Here is a 25,930-nt window from a genome sequence, read left to right as displayed (position 1 = left end):
CTTATCTATCTAAAGAGTACCATTAGGAAATTACTGATCAAGTCAGAAGCCTCGTGACTCTGTCAGCTATAAAATACTCATCAACCTACAATTCACAATCCCTTATCCTCAAAAAAAAAAAAAAAAAATATATATATATATATATTTTTTTTTTTTTTTTTTTGAGGATAAGGGATTGTGAATTGTAGGTTGATGAGTATTTTATAGCTGACAGAGTTAAAAAAAAAAAAAAAAAAACTATGTGAAAGCGTACCTATGATAAACCACATTGCTCATTTCCTCTTTGAGAGACGAGACTACAGAGAACTGAACAAATTTACACCTTGCAGCTTCCGCAGTCAAAAGAAAAGAATTAGAAGTTTAACTAGTTGAAGACAAATTATGAATCTGTGCTAATAATTCAGTAATCAGCTACATATCAGAGCTGTAAACTACAGAATTGCACAATTCTGAAAGAAAAAAAGGAAAGTGTTGGCTCACACCTCATGAGCCTAAATCACATGATTAGACCTCTGAGTATTGCTACAGCATTAGTAGTTCATTTTTATTATCCTACAAACACGTGTATACAAGACTGCTTTCAGTTGAGTATTTGTTTTATTAAACCAAAGTAAAATGCATCAAAGCAATCACTTAAATATGGATACATTCAGTATCTTGGCATGAAAGTTGAATTAGGTGAATAAACAAATAGAAATCAGTGTTAAAAATCATTGTTTGGAGGAAGTTCCCATCTTGCTGAAACACACATTTCTGTATTTTAAATGGAAAGCCATTAGGGTGGGATCATATAACCGTCATTTCAGTTTCTCCCTAAATCTTTAAAAAAAAAAAAAAAAAAAAAAAAAAAAAAAAAAAAGACCCATAACCAACCCTACGAAACTTTAGGAAAACCTTGAGTTTTAAAAAGGAAATGAGAGAAAGAGCCTTCTCAGGAAGTGAATACCAAGTCTTAGGTATATTCTTTAATTGTATATGTTGCAAAGAGTGTACTCATGTCCATGATGCCTGAGTAAGTCCAATTTTCATGAATTTCATGCAGTGTTAACATTATACTCTACAGTGTATAGAAATTATTCTATTTCAATCAGGCATTACAATATCAAAAAGCTGCCTTGAAAAGTAAATCGTTTGACAAATGGTTAAACAATTAAAACTAAAGAGCAAGCAAGTCCAAAAGAAAATAAAAATGTAAAATATTTCATGATACATAAACTAATCTATACCTACTGATGGTTCTAGTACAGTATTTGAGAGTCATTAACTTCATCTAGAAACAAATATATAGATCCACCATCAGCAATCTACGGCAGATTCCCATTTATCCAATTTCTTCTATATAGACAACGGCATGTATAAAAAAGGGTTTTAAAAATAATAATAATAATAAAATAATAATAATAATAATAATCTAGTACACATCACACATATTTAACAGTTGATTTACCCAAACAGTCTTAGGGTATTAACATTTTTTTAACAGATGCTGGCTCTTTAGAAGTTAAAAAAATTCAGAGTGAGGTGATTGTGACACTGCCCTCTTCACAGTTTATCCAAATGCTGTACATCCATTTCATCGTGATTAAATGACATTTTGGGTAGATATATTACTTTTCTTCTAAATGAAGGCATTTTCAAAAATGAAAAATTAATAAACCATTACTGTTCATTCTTGCTTTCAAACTGTTGAATGGGAAACCATATATCTAGCAGTAACATCACTTGGCAGAGGTATAGACCACAAAGACAATTTGCATTGGATTTCTGATTGCTCTCTTTCTTTCTGTTGTGGAAGGATTTTACTACAGTAGAGCGCCCTGTGCTGTTTGTTCCAAACAGCTTCTCCCTGTGTCCATAGAGGTCACTTTTAAATTTAACAACACTCACTCTCATTTACAGTCCATAACTCACAAACTATCAAACCACTGCCTTTGGGCCACTGAGGTACTGTGTTCAGGTTGCTCTTCTGAGTGTAGTCACTGCCAGCCCAGCTGAGGATGTAGGCCTGGCTGCAAAGGGAAGGGGGTACCAGCAGCAGCAGGGGAGAAGGGGGTCCCTGCAGCTGGAGGGTAGCTGCCAAAGCCATTAGGCTGAGGAGTGAAGCTGTCCAATGCTGATGCAGAATGAGCCTGTCCAAGCAAACAAGCATTAGACTGAAATTAATGTATCATTGAATTACAAAGCAAGGCAGGATCATTGTTATATATTGAAACATTAGCATAGCTTTAAGTGGGTGACATGACAATGGAATCGTTGATAGAGCATCAGACAGATATTTAACCTGAACTCTGGTGGTTGCTTTATTTGTGCATTAATTATAACAATATTAATAATAATGATAATAATAAATACATACCCCATTTCCAAAGAAGTTGGGATGCTGTGCAAAATGTAAATAAAACAAAATGCAATGTGCAAATAAATTAAACCATATATTTAACCTAAAATACTACACAGACATTTTTTATTTTATATAAGTGATTTCCATTAAAGAATCTTGTATATATACACACTTCTATAAATTCTCTGAATATATTGCTGATATTACCTACTGTAGACATTTTAATTTATATTTTTATTGTCCCCATAGTGGAAATAAGGTTTGCAGCAGATCTCAGCAGTTATACACCACGTGCATTATAAACAATTTCTCAGTTTCAACATTTAAAATACTGTATTTGCATCATATTCAACACAAAAAGGATTTGCATTATTTGCAGATCATTTCATTCTGTTTCTATTGTCAATAAGCAAATCATCCCAACTTTTTTAAAAAATGGGGTTTGTAATCTCCATATTCACCTGGAGTGATGTGCATGTTTGCCAGACATAGCTAGAACAAATATTGTTGAATGTTTGAAGCTGTTTGGTACCTGCAGCAGTGCTGATTGCACAGCAGGGTTGTGGAGGCCTGAGAGAGCAGCAGGAGCAGGAGGCATTCCAGCAGGGAACGACAGCAGTCCAGGGAAAGCTGCACCTCCTGGGGCCTGAAGAGTACTGCAAAATACCATCACAAATATTGTTAGACAATACTGTTGGAATTACTTAAATTGTTTTAGAAAAAATGGCTCCAAAAATGCATACTATAAATACACTCATCCACCCACACACCCCTGCCGTAACATTATGACCACCTTGTTACTACACATACTATCCATTCTATCAGCTCCACTGACCCTAGAAGAACTATGTGCCATAAACGAAGTCTAGATCATCTCAAACAGGTCGTAAGTTCACATATATTGATTGCTTTAGTTTCAGAGGTACCAGAGCTTAAAAATATATATTTTTATAATATGAAGTATATATTTAATCCAGAAGAGAGCTCTTAACTGAAATTTGGTCTCATTTCACGTAGTCAAGTCAATGTGCACAAAAAAATGTTGCCTAATTAAAAACGTAATCGCTTTTTTAAATATTACGTATACATATAAAATCTTTGTTCATTTTATGGTAACGGTTGTGGAGTAATAAAGATGACCATAGTCATTTTATGAAAAGAAAAAAATATATAAAAATACATGCTATGTTTATGATCACTAACATGGAAATCATATCCACCCATGCATTTATAAACTTTGCTTATAACATTTAGTGAAGTACAATATAATTCACAGTATGTTGTGGTGTTCATCATTTAACAGCTACAATAAAGGTTCAGCAGAAAACTTTCACACCCTTATAATGATCCATTCACCAAACATATCTTTACAGAGAGCTATTGTATGTTTCTTTGAAAAAGCAAATAGAAATTAGTCTTAAAATTCAAGGGGGCGCATATGATGTAAACAGGAAAAAATCAACTGGGACTGTCATTCAAGGCTGTGACGAGGGAACATCTGATATTGAGCCCTAGATTTCACCCTTCACTGTGTGTGATTAAGCATGTAAACAAGCATTATCAACACAAAAACAGCACTACAAAGATAACACACCTAATCTCTAAGACATGTATAGAAACATGTATAGATCATGTTTAGAATGATCATAGATCATAGACCTATAAGAAACATACACACACGCTATGATAATTACAACCACAAGCAAAATCCACTCTCCTCCTTCCTACCTCCAATCTTAAATAATAGAAACGAATCGCAAAGTAAATCAGCTGCAATTTTGCAGCTTAAAATGTAGACGTTTCCCTTATTATTCAGCCCTACTCTTGTCCAGCTCAAGATGCTAAACTCTCACCTGGGTTGGCCCACTAGTGCTGGATTGAAGTTGGAGCTGAATGCTGAGGCAAAGCCTGGAAGCACGGGTGAAGTAGAGGGCACACCTGCAGCTGCTGCAGCTGCCACAGCTGCCACAGAGGAAGCCGCCCCTGGGAGTCCCATGAAGGAGGAGAGTACAGGACTACCTGCCGCAGGAGCTCCTGAACCCCCAAATCCAGGGAAGGCTGGGTTCTGACCTGGAGCTAGCCCCGGGAACATGGAGGGAGCAGCAGTTAGTCCGAGGCCGAAAGCTGAAGACGCTGGAGCTGCAGCATGGTCCAGTCCAGAGTATACAGTTGAAGGTGGTGCAGAAGAAGTGGAGGAGTGGTTGGAGGATTGAGTTCCAGTGAGGTTTGAGGCTGAAGACAGTGAGGGAAAGGGGGATATAGCAGGGAATGCAGTAGCAGGGCTGCCTCCCGCCTGAGACGATAGACTCTGCAAGCTTGCCATCACTGCAGAGCCTGAGAGAGAGGGCTGGGGGGAGGGGCTGCTATAGGGGGAAAATATATAAGTTAAATATAAAATATGAATATTTTAGCAACAAAATGTAGTGTTGGTTTTCTAGACAGTGACTAACTGCAAATGTATATTCGGATTCAAAGGATTACTTGTACATTACATGATACAAGAAAATAAGACTTTTTTGCTCATTTTAATGTACTGTACTTGCTTTGACATGTTGAATAACAAAAAATAACATAAAAATTAGTGCTTGCAAAAGTTATAAAACACTTTCTATTTCAGGTTTAAGTTTATCCTGATAAGATAAATGCACCAGACAAAAAAGAACTGTGCATTAAAACAAAGACATCTGCTCTTATAAACTAAAAATGTACAATAAAATAAAATCTGTCATATATGAAAATCAATGGGTTGTGCAGTTTCATAAACAAATAACATGAGAAATTACCTGTGACTGAGGCCCAGAGAGCGTGCCAAGGCAGCGGAGTTAGGCATCACAAGTGAACTGAGTGAGGGTGTCCCAGAACGAGAAGAGGGCCCTTTGAAGGCAGATGGAACAGGGCTGTTACTGCCACTGCCTCCACTGTGCTGGCCTATGGAACTTATACACTGCTCTGTGTACAGTGCAGGGTTGGCCTGTGAATGGTTTGGGGAGGGCTTGGGGCTAGGGGTGCCTGAGGGTAAAGACACTATGCCCTGCTTACTAGGAGTGGCCCGTCCATGTGACAAAACTTGTAGTCCTGAAGGCGTGTAGCTGTGAATGACGGAATTGGAAGATTTGGAGTGAATGTGATCTGACTGTGGATCAGCCGAAGACACGAGACCCTTCATAGAAGACAGTGAAACACTGTGAGAAGACAGAGGGTCTGCAGTACCTCTTGGAGTGGGAGTGAGAGAGCCCGAGGAAGTTCCCGAACGGGAATTCCCATGGAAAGTATGTGGAGGCAAACCTGCGCTAGTTCTGACGGGGGTCCCGGAAGGGGTGTGTGTCTTGATAACTGAGGGAGTGCTTCTGCCAGGTGTAGGGGTGCTATGGCCACTAGAGTTAGGAGTTAGGACCTGAGGAGAGCCAGCAGTCATATTTGGGCTTTTGATTACTGAGGAAAAAGAGTTGGGTCCAGGGCTCTGAGATGGAACCATACCAGGGAAGACAGGGGTGATTGGTGTGGTTGGCTGTGCTTGGGAGGTGCCTGGTGTGGGAGGAGCAGAAGTAGAAGGCGAGTTGGTGGATGTGGCAGAGCCACTGGAGGGGGGGTTCTGTTGACTAGGAGGTCGTGTATAGGCTGGAAGAAATATGAAATATTATTAATAACAGAGTGAAATAAAAAAAAATGAATTTATATTGTTTTATTGAAATCCAGGGGCCCAAGCACCACATGCAAAGCAACATTTTTCAAAAGTTAGTTGACTGCAGCTATAACATTCACAAAAAAAGCCACCCCTTAAAAGTAAGAAAGATGTGTTATCCCACTGATTTCTATTCATGAAAAATGACCAGAACCAGATGTTAGAGTAGTATCCAAAACTATACAAAACTGGACAGCTCCACAAGAAATATGCTGTCCTTGTGTCCTCCACAAGAAATATGTTGTAGTGCTAAGCACTACACTGGCTTATCATGACTGAAAGAAATTTGTAAGATACATTTTAAGTGATTAGTAGGCATGTCCTGAACACCACTTTTAGGGCTTCAGAGCTTTGGAAGGGATACTCAGCAAACATTGGGGGGGTCACATAGATCACAGTGTATGCAAAGGATAACCAGAGCTTTACAGAAGTGGTCTAATTGCAGATACAAATCTGACAAAATGAAGTGTGACTTCACCACGCTCCATTCTAAGAGGGCTGATGTTATACTTCATTTGTACAATGCCTTTAAATGCTCACTAGTCTGATTGGTGGAAGATTCCAGGAGCAGAGCCTGAATACACGTGCCTTTATCGATAGCTTATACTGAGTCAAAAAAATAAGATCCTAATCTCAAAATTAACGATAAAAAGAAATTACAAAAAAAAATACCCACAGAGAGAATATCCTGGTCCAACCCTAGTGAATGGATGACATTTAAATTTAACCAACATTTGCAAACACTAGAATGCATTGTGACTAGATTATGATCATTTCTAATCAATTAAGCCACATTTGGAGGTGGTCAGAAACAGATGTTGACCAAATTCATCACAATTGTAAAGGGAATATTTATTCACATACTATCGCATAAGAAGAAACATATTGAAAAACCGAAGACTGGGAACACTTGAGGCTGATGTCACCCAAATAACCAAGAGTCTTATTGCATTAAATGCAGTTAATGCATTAAAGATAAGTTTGATGATTTGCTGGTAATGAGATTAAAGTAAATGGAAGTATGTCAAAATCATGTCCAGATATGAAACACTTGTTACAACAAGGTGAGTAGCCTTAGCAGTTCAAGCCATGCATTTAAAATAAATAAATAAATAAATAATAATAAAAAAAAAAACATCAATCATATCTGGGCTAAAAGGACCCAGTTTCCAGTTTCACACCATTAACTGTTCACAAAGTGAAGTCTGGTCTTTAAGAGCAGGATTGAGGCTTTTTAAATGAGCATGCTGAGTGCAGCGGTCAGGCACAGCAGAGGGTGTGCTGGTGAGGAGCAGTAGCAGTTAGCATAGCTCACTGTTTGGCAGCAATAGCAGTAGCAGCATCAGCAGCAATTGCATCATACCTGCTGTCTTTGTAGTGGCACTGTAGGGTGGGGGGGGTATGCTGGCTGTAATGACCCCTCCCACTGACACCAGGCCAGCATTGTTGTACGCACCTGAGCATGGGAACAGAACCTGCTTGGTAGTGGTCATGCACTACTCCAAAAACTAACTCCAAACTCATTATGCATAACACACATCAAATATTTAATTTTATAAGCTAATATACCCTAGTAACAAGTTGTATAACTTTGCATTTTAAAGGGTTAACCAAAGTAGTGTTCAGATTGAAAATTTTACCTACCTATTGTCTGTGCCCCTTTTTCTCATTGGTCATTATGCCATGACTATTTATTTCTCTCTTTTTTTGCTCTAGCAAGAGCAAAGCTTTTTATCAATATCCCAGTAGGAACAAAACACCCAATGTGTTTTCACCTGCCTGAGCTCATGTTCTTTTATAGCATTTGCACTTTAGAAATGTGTTTGTTTAGCTATTTTATAAAACTTACTTGGTGCAATTGTGGCATGTGGTCTGCAAGGAGGAATGGGGTAAGGTACAGGCCTGTGTGGGTTGTAGGTTGATGGAGACTGTTTTAGAAAGAAAAAAAAAGGAAGAATGAAGAGTTGCTACATTAACCGCCACAAAGAAACTCTTTCAAACTACACTGAAGTCATTCGTGGCAGTGTACACATTAGTGAGCAATTTTTTTTGCCACACACACACACAAACACACACCTCGAGCAGCAGGCTGCCAACCATAGTGCCCAGGGAGCATTTTGGGGGTTAGGTGCCTTAGCCAGTGGCATTTCGCCCAGGAAATGTTTCTGCCATTCCTGAGCATTGAACCACTGGTCCTCTGGTTTCAAGTCTGCCTCTCTAACTATATACCCCACTCACCTTTAAACCTATGAGAAGCTGCAAACGTACAAAGTCTGAGAAGACCCAACACTGCCAAAGAACTAATTGAAAAACTTCATCTGGCAATATCATTTCAAAATGAACAAGACAAAGAAATAATTAGGAAGAGAACACATGAGAGAAAGAACTTACCGGTTTGCTGGGGCCGATGATGCGGTTAGCTATCCCCTTCCCTTCAGGATTCACCTCCTCACCCTCTTTTCTAGGAGGCATTCCCTTAGAAATAATAAGAAAATGTCATTACTAAATTGCAGTTTACCACTCACAGAAGTCACAAATTATTCACAAATTTGCAACTTGAACTTCCATCTGGGATCGATAAAGTATCTATCTATCTCATCCATCTATCTATCTATCTATCTATCCATCAGGAAGTACATGTCGGCAAACTGTTGGAAAGTTTTAAAAACCTGCTTTATTTCATTGCATATTTTGTTTATTTGTAAAACAGTTTATTTTTGTTGATTAAGTGCAACTTATTAGAAAAGCTTTGTGTTTATTTGAAAAATCACATACGTAATTGTAATAACCTTGTTTGGGATTTGTAAAGCAGTCTTTGTCATAGTTATTTGTAAGTCAGTGCTGTGCTCATTTGCAAGAATGAAAGTTACAGAATACTTTCTGATTATTTGCAACATTTTGGTTCTAAATTATGTCCATAACCATGATACTCACAGGGAAGGATCCAGTGAGCTGGCTGGGTTTGCCTTTTGGATATGGATTCCCAGGGATCATTCCACAGGATGAGACCATTGCCACTGGTGCTTTACAGCCAACTTTACAAACCTAGTTTCACACAACACACAATTGCAATTCTCGTTATAAGCATACTGACTGCTTTCAATATTATCAAAGGGTGAAAAAGAATCCTAACTTTCACTAAACATTGCTCTTGGCAAGCTGGATACATTTTAAATAATAAAAATAAAAAGGCTTATAAAGAAATATGAAAACTTTCTTGTTTTCTGGTTTAATCCCTCCTATAATTCATTGTTCAACACCCAAAAGAAGACTGAAAAAAGATATATTTGCCAATTTTGTCAAAGTCCCAGAAATGAGTGACTGGTATCATATCAGTAGAATAAATTAGTATCATCTTCATCATATTATTGAAAATATAAATATTTTATATATAAATTATTATAATGATGTTCTTATATATTTTATTTTCAAAAGGCAATAATAAGAGAACATTAACTTAGATACATAAACAATCTGAATATTTTACCTGTTCAAGGATACGTCGTGCACGCTTCTTTTCTGAGAGGCTAACACGGAACTGATCCTCCACTGGGCCATAATTATGGGCATCAGATATATTCCTGTCATTGAAATAACACTACTCATGAAACATTTTCTTTTTTTTAAAGCTACATAAAATATAACTCAATCAGATGTGATTTTTAAAGCTATCTTTTTGACTTACAGTGCTATTAGCTCCAGCACAATGAGTTTATCCTTTGAAAACGTGAAAGTGTTCAATATATTAGCAACCTTGGTTGTTGGAATGGCCACCATTTTCTGTCGAAAGAAAGAAAGATTTCAATTTTGGTATATTATCCTCACTGCATTTAAACGGCTGTACGATGGCAGTAGAGATCAGTGTTGATGTAATTTTAGAAGAATAAATTTTCACTTACATACTGAAATGCTTTCACAGCCTTTATCTGAGGTTCTGCCCATGAGAAGTATTTTAGAATATCAATCACCTAATGAAAAAACGATAGATGTAAACAATTACTTCAAGTGCTATACAGTACTTTTGAAAATATATCATGATATCAGATGATTATTAATAAAGTAGGTGAAGATTTGTGCCCTGATTATTGGTTTTACACATTGAATACTACCCAGCAAGAAATAACACCTCCAGATAGAAAAATCTACTATTTATTTATTGTTAAAACATCTGTTCTACTTTTATTTAGTTTGGAAGGACATTGGCTGTATATTTTATGTTCTTCACTATTCACAATTATCCTTTAAATGTCTTACTGTTTTCATTGCCTGCATGTTGATTGTCATTTTCTCCTTTTAACTACATATACACAGCTACATTTGCAAAGCAATTTGACCTGTATTTTGTGTGGCCAAGTAAATATAAACTCATAAATTCTAACAGACTTTAAAAAAAATAAATTATAATAACAGACTTGCAATTGGCCCTTTTGCGTATCAGTCAGATTTATTTCCTCTGCAATAGTAGGCAGCTCTCACTTACCAGAGACTCTGGCAATGAAAACCTATAACAGGCATAAATCAACTCCCAAAACTCCCATTGTCCCTAAGGTTTTTATGCACGATGCATTTTTTTTCTAGCAGAAAAAACTGTTAATAATAAAGCACATTTGATAGAATATGGAATGCCTTGTTTAGTATTTTTTGGCACAAGTGTTGCATAAAAGCAATAGCACATTCACCTATATGTCTTGATTTTATTTATTATTAGAATTACCAACAAAAAAATAAATTATATTATAGTCTTCATGTAATTCATAAAAGCCACATTACCTACCAAAACATAGATATTAAAGCTTTATAGCTATTGAAGTTTATTGTTCCTGGGAAGCCTACATGTTTATATAAAATTTAAATTAAAGAGATTTTAATTTCTAAATCTGAATAAATCTGAAAATGTTACCATTAAGTAAGTTACTTAAGTTCAAACACACGCACAAACATTATTCAAAATAAAATGTATGAATTATACATTTCAATTTTATCATATACAAATAAAATTCAACATGAAAAATGCAGACAGATATAAGTGAAATACAAAACAAATCATATTCAAATGTTTGGCATCTTTTAAGCTTCATACCAAATAGGATATTACTAAAATATTGATAAAACTACCCAGCAAATTGATGTAAAACATTCAGTGGCAGACATTAATTCAAACTTCAATGCAATAGCAGATAACAATGCATTTTACCTGTTCACTGGAGAAATAGCCATGCACCTGCTCTATTGCTTTGATTCGCTGATCTGTCAAAACACACTGAACAACACATAATATTAGGAGATTAGTTAATTTTCACACAAATATTTACGTACATCAATTAATAAAATTAATTCACCATACATTCACATACATTCACATACACTACTGTGCAAATGTTTAGCTTAACCTAAAATACAGCTGGAATTTTTAAACACCTCAGTGTCACCGCTGGACTGAGGACAGTTTAAAAGACCAAAACGTCTGGCCACAAATGTCCTGTGACCATTGATGAAGGACAAATGACCAACACAAACTGTACAACAATAGATGACCTACTGTTTCTAACTTTGCATCTGCAAGTGGTCTAGCGAGTTGGGAGACTTTATTACAGTGTGTGAGTGAGCTGTGTTTAAAAACCCCTGTAGCACAGCTATATCCATCCTGCCAAAGTCACGTTTGTGTGACTGCAGTACTAAGGATGATAGTCCTTAGTAACCCTTAATATCTGCTCTGTGCTGGTTATGTATGGGCCTTGACTAGTGAAGGACGGGGTGGAAAGTGACTAACAAAATATGCAGCACAACTGACGGACTACATTCTGTAATAACAGAACTACGAAGTGCATTATGTGGTCAGTGAAGAGGGTGAAATGGACAATGAGATCCGAAACAAGAGGGGCATTTTAATTTCAAGGCTTACTGGTGTATGGAGCTGTTATTTAGCCAAACTATTTCTTCCTTATATTTAAAAATTTTCATGTGGTGTTTTTATTTATTAGAAGATGCATTGTGAGCAAACGTATGAGGAGTCAATGCCGTGGCTGGGCATTTCAACTTTGAAACAGCAATGCTCAAATGTGTGGATTTAATATAAATATACATCATAAACCTGAGGAACCAATTCCTTCAGCTCAAAGAAAGGGGGTTTCAAGCTGCAGGCCCATGGCTGACTGAAAGACGTGTGTACTAATGGCACATTCGTACTGAATGAAGGAAAAAAGTCTAAGACATTTAAAGCATACAGAAATGTTTACCTGTGAAATAACTTCTAAATCTGATTACTGATTAACAAAAACCTGTATCTGTTTAATTGATGAAATTGGAATTTGACATTCTAAAAAATAATACATTTTTTTTAATTAACAAGGTCACATTTACCTTTTTTACTTCGTCCAAAACTATGTCAAAAGATTTCTTGTCCATACTGAACGCTGCTCCTTAGTTATTATTATTTTCTCTGAGAAATGTGCTTTCAGTCTTCAGACTGTACTGATGTCCAGTGAATGGAAAGAAAGCGAGAACCAGCTGCTAATGCATTAGAGCAGCTATCAGTAACACGAGAATAACCAGTCGGTTAAGAAACCGTATTATCCGTGAGATTATTTCTAGAGTAAAGCGTTGTCTTGTCGTCTGTTTCTGTCCTTTACCGAAATAAACTTCATGTTTGCAGACTCTCAGCTCTGCAGCGAGTTGTTATTGACTGACAACGATTCATTAATAATAAGCATTAGTTTAATATTAAACTGCACATTTTTTCTTACACAACCACTCACGGATACACCTTCGCTTGCTTCTACGAGGCTGTAAAAAATAAAACATCAGAAATCGCGCATATTTTTGTTTCTGATTTGTCTGTTGTTCTCGCTGTTAGCTGTTAGCCTTTAGCCTGGCAGGATATAGGACTCCAGGCTTCCTTTCTCAGGACCCGCTCTCCACATGTTTAATCTCTGTCCCAAACCTCACATCGACCCCTTCTTCACTATTGCCCCACACCTGGGCACAGGGCAAGGCCTCTACACCTATATCCGCGCTAAATCGTCTGTGTGGAGACTTTCAGACTGACAACGAATGTGTTCTGTGGTAATTTAATGCTTTGTTTCGTTGTAGGCGGCATCTATTTCACCGCCTACTATGTGCACTTCATAGGAGCCTGGGAGTAATATGAGATTCAGCCCTATTGTTTTGTTTTCATTCTTTAAATTGCTGTTTTTGCTTCTCTGTATATAAATAAAATAAAATATAAAAATTGTAGGCATATCCCACCGTCAAAAAGCCCTGAAACAATTTCACCAAGCGAATTTAAACATCTACTTATAATATAAATCGCGGTATAACGGATAAATAGCTCCCTACGCCCTCCATAGTGCTCATAGCTCATAAATGTTGAGATCATATTATACACAAAGAGGGAATTAATGTTAGATAAGCATACCGCATCCAACTCTTAACTGGATATAAATAGTTTTTATTTGTTCTTTAAGAAGCTTTTTAGGTATACGAGTATTTTTTTTCATGGCCTACATAGTGCACTATGTAGGGGGCAGGGGCCATATGAGAAGGCGCTCCTCTCTAATTTAGACAGGCAAAGTGACTGGCAGCATGCAGGAAGAAAACACACACTGAGGTGTCACGTATCAGACGAAGAGTATGTTTTAATTCTGATTTCTAGAAGGTTTAAAAATTCATTATATAGTAAAAATGGATCGCTTCGCTTGGACAAATGGACTCCTAGAAATGAACGAAACATTAGTGATCCAGCAGAGAGGTGTCAGGCTTTATGATGGAGAAGAAAAGGTAACTTTAAAGTTAAAATAGTAGCTAGTTGTTATTGTAACCGCATCATTTAAAGTGGTTTACTACATGTCTGATTTTAGTCCACTGGGAGCAGACAGGCGGCCAACAGTAATTAAAGATATGAAGGTTTCCTAAGTTCACTACAACAGATGCTTCGGTAAAATGCAGTTATTTTTGTTTCATAAAATATGAAGAACAGGGTATGTTTACTTTAGAAATGGAATTAGAACACTATCAGGAATCAGGCACTCCTGTTGCAGTAGCTGTCTTTGTTGCTATTCACCTATTTGTTGCCATTGGAGGTCGCCTTGGCAAATGTTCATTGGTCAGACTTCAGGATGCACGACCTCTGTCAGCTGAGTAGTTGATACAATAAGGATGATAATAATACATTACATTTATAATGAGCTTTTTAAGAACTGTACCCTACAATATACAGTTAATATAGGCAATATAGCAACAGACAGAAAACATAACAAGGAAAACATTTATGGTACTGGGATGTTTAATGCAAGGGAGAAATCTTGAGTTTTAATCTAGGACCTAAAAGAGGTCAGAGAAACTCCAAATAGCAGGAAGACTCTTATTATAAATCCCCTCATAATTGTTCCTTTAATCAGTATTATTTTCAATCATACTTACCATTGCCTCTATGTTTATATCAGTACATCTGAACATAACAGACTGTACTGTAAACTGATACTTTATAAATGGTTCTGACCAGAGCAGGATATTTCCACCTTGTTGTATTGTTTTGCTGTTATTGATCTTTTTTTTCTGTACTAGACTTATGTGAAGTTGCTTTGTGTACATATCAGTGGTAAAAAGAAAATTGCTATACAAATGTAATATATTATTTGGGCCAGATTCTTTTTACCACGTGTCAGTCTATGAATGCAGATACTAAATACATATTTATTCATTTAAATATTTATTATATGTAGGAACAAGGGCTATATTCAGCAGGATTCACATTAATGAGAAAAGTGACCTGTAATATGGTAGGAAGCTAAAAAGGCAGTTATAAAATACTGACAATTAATATTGCACTCATTCCTCCTGCAAAGTGTGGAGTTATGCCATCTGATAGAAATGGGGATGACTGATCTCCTGTAGCACTCCTTATTTCAGTGGGTCAGGAGAAGTCTTTAGGTGAAGTTGCTCTTATGACTGAACACATCCTGGAGTGGGTGGGAGCAGCAGCTTCATCACTGTTCTTTGCCGACCTACTGACTCCAGGGAGTCCAGATTAATCTCAATGTTCCTTTCAGCTTTCTTGATCTTGTTGTGGGCGGCACGGTTCCAGGGACCTGGAGGTTGTGGGTTCGATTCCCGCTCCAGGTGACTGTCTGTGAGGAGTTTGATGTGTTCTTCCTGTGTGCGCGTGGGTTTCTTCCCACAGTCCAAAAACACACATTGGTAGGTGGATTGGTGACTCAAAAGTGTCCGTAGGTGTGAGTGAGTGAATGTGTGTGAGTTGCCCTGTGAAGGACTGGCGCCCCCTCCAGGGTGTATTCCCGCCTTGCGCCCAATGATTCTAGGTAGGCTCTGGACCCACCGTGACCCCAGCACTGAAACTTAGTTTATAAAACATCAGAAATATCTTGTTATAAACATTCTCTGAGTTCTCTAATAAATAAATAAAAAATAGAGCACTAGCAGCTCAGACACAATGACTGACTATGTCCTGGGTGCCAAAGAGTTCCTAATCCAGGTGTTAGTGAAGGTGTCTGACTGTAATTCCATTTGTTTCTCACCAAGTAGAGAACAATATTTTGTTTTTGTTTTTTAAAATAGTTTAAGCCTAGAGTTAAAAAGGCCACTTAATTCATCACTTAAATTTCTATTGAGGTAAAGGCTTAAAATCTTGATTAAAAAAAATCTTTATTTTTGTGACAGGCAAAACTTGATGTTGGAGTTGTCCTCTTGAGCACACATCGCTTAATTTGGAGAGATCAGAAGAACCATGTAAGATGACCTCAGGTTTTCTGAACTGATTTTTTTCATTGTGTTGTGGAAAAATGTACATAGAGAGCATTGAGTCTCACTTACTGAGTGTTTTTTATTTTAAAATATTACTCATATTAACCCCCTTTGTTCACCGTTTAGGAATGCTGCATATGTATACCTTTGTCTCAGATCATATTTTTTGAAGAGCAGGCAGCTGGCATTGGGAAAAGGTAGCTGTTTCTTAACTTTACACCACTATAGACGAACGTATGAACATTCTAGATGATTTTATATGATCTCTTTATGTCTTTTAGTGCCAAGATTGTTATTCACCTTCATCCAGCCGTTCCAAACAAAGAGCCAGGTCCCTACCAGAACAGCAAGTTCTCTTATTTTAAACTGTCTTTTAAGGAACATGGACAAATTGAGGTATGTGACTGTGATAAGATCATTAGTTTAGTGATGTTTATACACACCTGAAAACAGTATTTATTGTTTGTGAATCATATTGTCAAACACAGGCAGAAATACATATTTCCAAAAAAATAAATAAATAATAAAAAAAAAAACTGTAAAGATGGTGCTGCGTGTGTGGCAGCAGCTTGTAAATTTCCCCACTTTGGGACTAATAAGGAATGTCTTATCTTATCTTCTCTTATCTTATATGTCAGTGCATTTGTTTTCACACCCGTATAACCAGTATCCTTCTTTATTTATTGAAGTGTTTAATACTGATGCTAATAATTTGATTATAAACTACTATCATATAATTCAGCTGACAAAATGGAGCATTCACAACTTTGTACATTTATTTTAGTTTAAAGAAATGCATAAAGCAATAATAGCCATGTTAGTCCAACAAATCAATTTGAAATTCATTTTGTTTTTATTTAATTTTATTTTGATGTTTTTTGTTTTATAATTTTTTAGTTTTTATATTTTATAAATGAATGGATGTGCATATGTAAAATTTCTATATGCTGTTTTTAAAATGGTGTTTAGTACATTCCGAAAGGCTTAAAATTATATTTTTACTGCAACAACATTGGTCCCAGTAATGTACACCTGAATCTAAATATAATGGTTTATGTAGGAATTGACAAAGTATTAGTTCATACTTTGGCATGCTGCATAGAAATGTTTTATTGTTTCCAGTTTTACAGACGTCTGACAGAGGAAATGACACAGAAGAGGTGGGAGAACACACCAGTATCTCAGCCCATTAGTACGACCGCTGGATCAAAGGTTAGATCTAAGATTTAATGAAAGGATTCATTTTTGGCTGAAACATGAGATAAACCACATTTAACTACAAAATCTATTTCTCTTTCTCAGTCATTTTGAATTTAGAGAAAAAATGTATAGTGTTACCTTAAGGTGGCACTCTTTAATCATTGTTGAAGATAAGTTGTGGTTGTCAATTGATCCACAGTTAAACGTGTGTACAAAATTTCTTGTACTTGAAATATTTTTCAATTGAAGTTGCATTAAATATTTGGCCAGTGATCGACTATGCACAATGCCATTTTTTATGTTTTGTTTTTTGTTTTGTTCCCCCCACCCCAGATACTAGAGAATGTACTACCAGCTTTACACTGTTTTTATTCCCACTTTTGGGAGTCGGTGGGATTGGGTGTGTGCGTGTACATTTGTGTGTGAGAGAAAAAGCAACTGATTGTTTTCTTTTCCTGTCTTTTGTGTTTCAACAGGCAGGAAGGACACGCGCAGTAGGGATTGTTGGCATTGAGCGGAAACTGGAGGAGAAGCGGAAGGAGACTGATAAAAACATTTCAGAGGTGTGACAGTGAGCTCAGAAAGCTGCAAAGAATAAAGGATAAATTATGAATTGTGAAATGATAAGTGATTTAAATATAAAATGTACAGGGCTGCAGACAGATAAGGTTTATGACCGTTAAAGGGTACGTTGCTTGCAAGAAGTCTACGGCCATGTGGCTCCACTGGATGGTCCGTAGGTGTTCATCTCTGTGGGCTTTTGATTTTGGAGCTGAACATAGCCCTGTTTGTGTGGCTGTGTGACATCATGGTGTGTGGCTTGAAAGGCTTCCTGCCCTGGCTAAAAGCAGAGATAAGAGAGAGCCCAGCCAGGGGCCATGGTGCAGAACTGCCCGCTGCCAACTGTCCGCTAAATTACTGTTTAAATCTATTCCAATCTAATATGAAAAATAGGTGTCTCTGAAAAGGTCAGCTGCATTCATTTTGAAATCGTAGGTTAATTATGAACAATATTCCATGCAAAATAATTCAATATCTGTTTTCAAGCATGATCATAAGAAAAAACATGTCTTATTGTTTTTACCGTCAGACTCAGTATTCCCCAAAAAACTTTGCTCTGTCTTATTTTTAAATGCCTTGTGATTTGTTTTCCTCTCTTAAACCGTCTTTTTAGAATGCACTTTAGACAGCTAGCACAGGGCCAGACGTGTTACAATTTCATACAGTGTTCTGATGTCAAGTGGGTATTGTATTACTCAAAGCAATTGCGCCAATGTTTTAAACGTTTGTATATAATTGAATCAGTTATTTGAAGTAAGGTTTTTGTGTGTGATTAACGTTAAATCAGCTCTAAATGTGCAGTTCATTATGGCCTTCTTCAACTTATACTTGCATGTTTATTTCCTCTGTGTGTGATTAAAACACTGTAATACCTTCAGAAATCACATATATATGCAAATCTGTGCAAATTGGAAAAGGAAATTAGCATGAGGTTATTTTTTTTACTGATGCTCTGCTCTAATATTTTTCTCCTCCCCTTCTGTGTCTCTGTCAGGCCTTTGAAGATCTCAGCAAGCTTATGGAGAAGGTCAGCCCTCTGACATCACCCTCCATACTGACCACTTCTGCAGCGACAGTGTGACACCACAGTAACCTGTCTTTGTCCTTTCTCCCTCAGGCCAAAGAGATGGTTGAGCTCTCCAAATCCATAGCCAACAAAATCAAAGACAAACAGGGTGACATCACAGAGGATGAGGTGAGAGGAATTATAGCCTCTCAGCAAGTTCTATATCAGGCCTGGGGCTGTCTCACTGCCACAGTGTAAAACAATGTGGAGTCAGGTGGCAGACACACAAAAGCCTTGCCACGGGCTATTAATCTATGTTTAAGTTTGAATCATGAAATACTTTGTCTATTTGTGGACGAGTTTCAAAAATAAACGCATTTTGATGGTATTTTTAAGCTTACTTAAATGTATATATATGCGCCCCCTCTAGGGTGTGTTCCTGTTTTGCGCCCAGGGATTCTGGGTAGGGTCCGGACCTACCGCAACCCTGAACTGGATAAGCGGTTGCAGAAAATGAATGAATTAATTTATATATGCTAATATACCGATGCAAATCTAATTTAGGGAAAATTATGTACTCTCTAAAAAGATGTGTTGGCCATCTTACTGAGAAATCACATCGCCTGGTGATGACGCACGGTGGACAGGACACTTTAGACACACAGTGTTTTTGGAAGGTATCAGCATAAATTCAGCGATTCAGTCAAGCTTTTATTGACAATCAGTGTTTATACATGAGAACTGAAGAAAGGTGAAGAGTTCCAGGTCAGGATTTTCTTAGTTCCTGAATCTAAATAGAGATGCCTAGGTGGTATGAGATTGATGAGGATTCAAGGTTTGTGAGATTAACCTGGTTTCGGCTGTGTCCCAGTGGGCTTGCTGCCAGATTAACTAATGTTATGGCACAGTGTGGTGTGCTTACCCTTACATGAAAGGAAATAGTCTGTAAATATAGACATCCCACTTAGATAAGATTTTACTAGCCACTTCATTTGATCTCTTGGTTTGCGAACCTTTGGGTTAGGCTATTACTACGTTAATGCTCCCAGGCTTAATAGGCTTTATACAATCATGTATGTTGAGGTTACTCTTCCTTGTGCTTGTTTTATTGGATGTGTTTTTTTTTTTCACTTTATTCCTCTCTTTCCATCTAGCTCCATTTGTAGGAATTGTGGAAATAATTTACTTACACTAGGCATCAGATATGTTTTTCTGAAAGCAATTAAGTGGATAATGCAAAGGATGCTAAATATTTCCACTGGCTTAGCTCTGTTAAGACCTCTAGCTCAGTGGGGTGCTTCTAAGCCCATTGCTTTGACAAATGTAGCAGAGTAATCCATACTGGGTTCAGTTTCTCCTGAGCTAAGCATGGTCAGATTCACATGTTGACACCAAGACATAGCTGGTGAAACATACAGGAGGTAGGGACATAGACACAGTATATATATTTGCATTTGGTGTGTCAACTATTGTTATCCTGCAGGGATATTTTTCCACACCTCCAAAGTTCAATCTGGTGGTTGCATTTTCTGCTTTATGTGATACAAAGAATCCTAAGATAATCAGTGAAAGTCTGGGCTTTAGCAGGGCCAGTCTACTTTACTTAGAATACAATTTTATTTTCTCAGTAACAGCTTCTTGACAGTTACACATACTTTCAGAACCAGGGTGCTGAGTGTACAGAATCACTGGATTTTTACAAATAAGGACCAAGAATGGAGCTTGTCTCGAGGACAAAAACTTTAAATACATTTTGTCTAATAATGACAATGGTGTATAATATCTGGCAGAGAATCACCCCCCCCCCCACACACACACACTTATTTTCCTCTGATTTTCCCCTTCATAATAATTTAAAGGTGTCTTCTAAGAATGAACATCTTGTACTGAAGATCTGTTTTGGCTCCTTTTTTGCCTGTTTTTATAACGGTTCATAGCATATCAGGCCAGGTGAGTTGGTTTGAAATGGACTGCAATGCTTCTGCAATGTGGTATTTCTAACGTATACAATTTTCATTCTGTCTTATGTAATGCCCTTTTGTTTTGAGGGCTGATTAATTTTTTCCCTTTGTTGCCTCTTGCAGACTATACGTTTCAAGTCCTATTTGCTGAGCATGGGCATTGCTAACCCTGTGACCAGGGAAACTCATGGTTCGGGCACACACTACCATTTGCAACTTGCCAGGCAGCTGGGAGATATGCTGCAGGCACCACTGGAGGTAGGTGTCTAGTTGTCTAGTTCTTGTGATTGGTACTTTACACAATAATGTGTTTTGTTATCATTAGTGGTGCCATTCAGTTATTCTATTATTTATTTATTTATTTTGTGGTGTGCCAAGTTTTTTAGGCTGGACTCTGGGAATTTGTCCAGCAGTCAGCATGCAAAAGCCCACCAACAACAAATGAGCCACTGCTCATTGATCTAATTCTATTTGTTAAGCATTACCAATATGTCCTGACGTACACTGTAGTCTTCTAAGTATCTCTCTCTCTCTCTCTCTCTCTCTCTCTCTCTCTCTCTCTCTGCCCTTGGCTATGTTGGTGATTTTCACAGGAACGAGGGGGTATGATGGCCCTCACTGAAGTCTACTGTCTTGTGAACAGAGCACGAGGGATGGAGGTACACTCAAGCACACACATTTAAACCCCTCCCTCCCCCATACCTATATTTTCATAGATATAGAGTATACGAAGCTTAAAGTATCTTTATAATTATCCCGAGAATTATATGACTAGGCCTGAGCTATGAGCTAGGGCCATGTGATCTGATATCAGCAATTATTTTAAAAACTAATGACAAGGCTTCAAGACTACTGATATGTAATCTACTGTAGTCTAATTTTAAACAGGTGGATAAATAATAATAAACCATATGATCAAATAATATTTTGTCCCTTTTACCATGCACTAATATGGGGTATTACCAAGGGCATCATCTGCAGAACATTTGCTGTATTTGAGTACTTAATTTTCTGTATGTATTTTAAGCGATTTCCAAAAGTTGTCAGTAGGTGATTTCCAGATCACTCTCCTGAAACAATGGAAAACTGTAAAAAATAAAATGGAAAAAAATGTATTGGTAAAAAAATGTCATACTAAGTACTTTTTAATATTGCTCTGGCTTAAATATAACAAAAAATTGAAATTATGGGTTTACCAAGCACCTTGCCTACATTACCAGGCCCATGACTGAACAGCACTAAACCAATCATTTCTACTGAGCATGGCTTTTAAGCAGTACCATTGATCTCTGTCACAGACTGATTAGTGCTTAGCCTGACCTTCTGCTCAGACGGATTTACATTTCAGCCATCTGCCTTCAACTTTCCAAAGCACACCTTTTGCCATCTCATATTATAGGGTGGTACTGCATGGCTATTTATTAGCATTGAAGAAAAGTTGAGAAATTGGGTTTTACAAAGTGAATTACAACGCATTGACATCCTTCTTATGTAACTGATCCCACAAAGCCTACCTGTATAATTGTAAATGTATATTCATACATATTGGAAAATATTCATTAGATCGTAGCAACATCACTTTCATGTTTAAGGGTATCAAACTCCTCAATATAATTTATTTATGAAGTGTTTGACTTTTGTAAATGAGTATTCAAATTTTGATTTTTACATTTATTTTTCAGTGTTTATGTATTTATAAAATGTATGTAAACTTTCAAATATGTTAATTAAAATTTTAGAACTGTATCTGTCTTCCCACATATTGATTGTGTCACATATATGCTTTAACTAATTTAGAGCACAAATATGTATTAATTAGCAGCCTGTAGATAATAAAGACCAGTGGTGATCTCAATCCTTTTCCTGGGCTACCACTACCCTGCATATTTTAGAGAAACTCATGCTTCAAAAACAGCTGAGGCAACTTATGAACTAATTACCAACTTCTTCTTTGCGTTTTAGAGTAGAGAGACCATTCGGGTCAGTGGTAATTCAGAACCAGGATTGAAAACTACTGATATGACCATTATAAACATGATAAGTTTGTAATTGTATCCCTTTACACTCTTTTATCTAGCTTCTTTCTCCAGAGGATCTTGTGAATGCCTGCAAGATGTTTGAGTCCCTAAAACTCCCTCTGAGGTTAGTTCACAAACAAAATATTTTGCACACATGGGAGTATACAGTTGAGACACAGTCGGGGGGTTAAGAGTATAGGCAAGCCAAAGAAGGAATCAGTTAGCCACTTCCTGTCTGACTTCCTGTTTTCAAGAAGCCATGTCAGCTCTCTTCACTTTCCATCTTTCTAAAGAAAACATCCATTGACTTTTCCAATCCCACCAATACCACCAACTCTACTTAAGAAACACTTAACTGGAGAATTTATGTATTTGCTGGATATTGTTTCAGGGAGTTTGGCATATGTTTTACACTGTGGCTGTTCTTGTATTTTCCAGTGCAAACCATTTATTGTTTCACATTTAATTTCAGGCTACGAGTTTTTGACAGTGGGGTGATGGTGGTTCAGCTACAGTCTCATAACGAAGAGGAGATGATTGCGTCTGCTCTCGATAATGTGAGTGTCAAGCCACTGTCATATATGCTCTGCTAAATCACTTACGTGGCCACTAACTCTATTATGTCTAATTAGAGGTTTGGTGGAGCGGAACTTGGAGCAATCATCTGCTGAAAGCTTCAGCCTAATTCCATAGGCCGAGCATGAGAGAGATTTATCAGTTCAGTCAGTGTTGATGAGGGTGCTGCCTCAGCAAACCACATATCACTGATCACAGTCTGTTGGACAGGAGACACCACCAACAGATGTGTGAGGAGGACGGCTGGAAGAATTGCGCTTTAGGTCAAAGAAACAGAGGCGTGTCAGATCAGAATGTTCCATGTCTAAAGAGTCCAAGACAAATTTGGCTGAAGACTGGAATGTTTAGTTGTGGCTTTTAGAAAGAAACTTCTGTGGTCTGTTGGGAGCTTTTAATTCCTTACAAGACTTGATTGTATTTTTGGCATTCATTCTGCACTCATTCATGCAGCCTCTTTCTGAGCCAAACATGCAAAAAAAAAAAAAAAAAAACAAAAAAAAAAAAGTCAGTTTGCTGGTCAGTTTGTAAAAACACATGTTCGTTATAGTGCGTGTTCCATTGACGTTTAACGGTGCTGCTCTCTCTTCCTATTCCACAGGTGTCTGAAAAGGGTTCCTTAACAGCAGAAGAGTTTGCTAAACTTTTAGGGCTGTCTGTTCTCCTTGCAAAAGAGAGGTACTTTTAATTTATTTCTGCCTGATATTTTTCACCAATACCACTGCTGCACAGCATGGTTTTTGTTTTAATGTTATTGTTAGATTACTCCAAACTTAATTCAATACAGTGCAAAATTCTTAAGTACAAGTTATTTTGGGAAGACAAAATATATATCTGAGTACATTTGAGTGCAGATAAAATAAGGGATCATGGATTTATTAATGTTCAGTGCAAATATATTTGGAAAGTATTGTGATATGAATTTTCATCAACATTGCATATATTGTGTATCATATATTATATTGTACAGCATTGTCTAAATGCCCCTTTTTGTTCAGCTAAGTGACTCTCAATGTCTTCCTTCCTGCCTTCTCGGCATCCTTCCTTACAGACTGCTGCTGGCTGAGAAAATGGGACGTCTATGCAGAGACGACTCTGTGGAAGGCCTGCGCTTTTATCCCAACTTGTTCTAATGTACGAATCTGAAGCTTTATTTACATTTTCTTCTAGACTCTGTCACATACCCTGGTACAGAAAACAATACTGTTCAGCCCATAGACTGCACTAGTGAGACTCTCAAGCATCTTATACCATATAAGATGCTTAAAGTATTGTATGTGGTGCATTATAAAGGGGATAAATCTATGCTGTTCTCAGTCTCTTATTTTAAACAGATCTTTATGTAAAATACATGTAAATATAGTCACTGAAGGAGTTGGGATAGGCTGCTTTAAATAGTGTAGCTGTAATCTCAACCCTGAACAGCAGGGCTGTGGCTGAAAGTTGTATTAATGAAGCCCAAAGCGAAGTGGACCAACAGTTTCTCCTGGATTTTTCAACCTAATCTCAGTTGAATCAAACTCCACAGTCACATAAACAGAGAGTATTTTTGTACTTTTGTGAGTTAAAGAAAGGATGTACTGCTCACTTGGGACTTATAAGAACACCCAACGTTGAAGCAAATGCAGATAGAGGTTAGACATTCAAGAGCATTCTCAAGAACTGATTTACAGATACTTTTACTGTTACTGAACTTATTTTAAAGGGCAGCTTCAGGTTTAATGATTATATCTTTTATTACCTGAATAAAGGACATGCACCTCCTGATAATTAACCTGATTATAAACATATCAGCTCATTTTTTATTACCTTTTCTATATAATATTATTTTACATTTTCTGTGTGACTATTAAGAAGTATACTACCAAAACTGATTCTGCCTTAACATGATATATATAGGACCATTTTAATGATGTTATTTAAAGAACAAGGCAGGCTTTGGATTATATAGGAAAATTTAACCATGCAATTGTTTCTTTGAGTTTTCATGATTTTAAAGGGCTCATCAAGAAAGAAAAAATTGTTTTGTTTATTTAAAACAAAGGTTTATGTAGTATTTAAACATATTTATGTAATTAAACTGTTATCTAATAAAGAATAAGTTTGATACATAATTTTGATATGTTATGGCACATAAACTCATCCCAGTTGTTATAAGTGCAGCTTATTTAAAGATGTACTTTTTATTTGTGGTACTGTTCTCCTCATTTGATGAACAGTACAGTACAGTACAACATGAAAAGAAACCGTTCCCTGTTTTCCTTCAAGCCTTTCCAAGGGAACATGTGATGAGGGTCAATTAAAATGAGATTACTGAAACCAAATTGTGTGATGATAGAGTTTATATCATTACGTGACTTCAAAGAAATCTGTAATGTCAACTTTAACCTGCAGCGTACTTCCGTGTTATGTACAGCGTAACTGGAAATGTGCCGGAGCCACAGCACAATTTACCTGTCAGACATACTTTAACATAATTGAACTTCCAGAAATCTGTGAATTAAACCAGTTTTGCAGAGACATGTTTCGGTAAAGTCTTTAGTGAGCTTCTGCAGCAGCATGTGTAGACTTACAGCACAGGGGTGACTCCATGATATTGCTGTTTTAAAAAGTAACAGCAGTTTCCTCAGAAAGTCTACTGGTTGTGTGAAATTGCCCACAGGTGTGAGTGTCAAGGTGGGTGAGTGTGGGATGCCATGTGATGGACTGCCACCCTGTCTAGTGAGTGCTCCTGCTATGAGCTAAATAATTGTGGACCCACTGATCAGGATGAATTTCTGCAGAAATATCTATTCTACTAAGGGTAGTATTCGAGAAATGTACATAAGA

At 37.1% G+C, this 25,930-nt stretch overlaps 2 protein-coding genes across 5 annotated transcripts; one reads left to right on the top strand and one right to left on the bottom strand.

The window, feature by feature from the left end:
- Window positions 1–818: 818 nt before the first annotated feature.
- proser1 (proline and serine rich 1) lies at window positions 819–12,885 on the bottom strand. Of its 3 annotated transcripts, XM_066650941.1 has the most exons (14): window positions 12,384–12,885; window positions 11,218–11,283; window positions 9,923–9,991; window positions 9,709–9,803; window positions 9,511–9,604; window positions 8,958–9,068; window positions 8,415–8,498; window positions 7,873–7,951; window positions 7,387–7,479; window positions 5,125–5,959; window positions 4,195–4,704; window positions 2,874–2,997; window positions 2,357–2,380; window positions 819–2,129 (listed from the first exon to the last, which is right to left on the bottom strand). In XM_066650941.1, the coding sequence occupies exons 1-14, from the start codon at window positions 12,426–12,428 to the stop codon at window positions 1,977–1,979; spliced, it is 2,382 nt and encodes a 793-aa protein (XP_066507038.1). In that variant the 5' UTR covers window positions 12,429–12,885; the 3' UTR covers window positions 819–1,976. The 3 variants fall into 3 exon arrangements, with proteins under 3 accessions (XP_066507038.1, XP_066507039.1, XP_066507040.1); XM_066650942.1 differs by lacking the exon at window positions 2,357–2,380; XM_066650943.1 differs by lacking the exon at window positions 7,387–7,479.
- A 106-nt stretch (window positions 12,886–12,991) lies between these two features.
- Window positions 12,992–25,354, top strand: vps36 (vacuolar protein sorting 36 homolog). 2 transcript variants are annotated; one of them, XM_066650963.1, is made up of 14 exons: window positions 12,992–13,085; window positions 15,699–15,767; window positions 15,909–15,979; window positions 16,064–16,178; window positions 16,905–16,994; window positions 17,459–17,545; window positions 18,538–18,570; window positions 18,661–18,738; window positions 20,634–20,768; window positions 21,104–21,169; window positions 22,588–22,652; window positions 23,001–23,085; window positions 23,703–23,779; window positions 24,153–25,354. In XM_066650963.1, the coding sequence occupies exons 1-14, from the start codon at window positions 13,074–13,076 to the stop codon at window positions 24,232–24,234; spliced, it is 1,065 nt and encodes a 354-aa protein (XP_066507060.1). In that variant the 5' UTR covers window positions 12,992–13,073; the 3' UTR covers window positions 24,235–25,354. The 2 variants fall into 2 exon arrangements, with proteins under 2 accessions (XP_066507060.1, XP_066507059.1); XM_066650962.1 differs by lacking the exon at window positions 12,992–13,085 and adding an exon at window positions 13,619–13,799.
- Window positions 25,355–25,930: the final 576 nt, after the last annotated feature.

The sequence above is a fragment of the Hoplias malabaricus genome, chromosome 18 (genome assembly GCF_029633855.1).
Source record: "Hoplias malabaricus isolate fHopMal1 chromosome 18, fHopMal1.hap1, whole genome shotgun sequence".
Classification (NCBI taxonomy): domain Eukaryota; kingdom Metazoa; phylum Chordata; class Actinopteri; order Characiformes; family Erythrinidae; genus Hoplias; species Hoplias malabaricus.
This window is presented reverse-complemented; position numbering and strand designations above follow the sequence as displayed.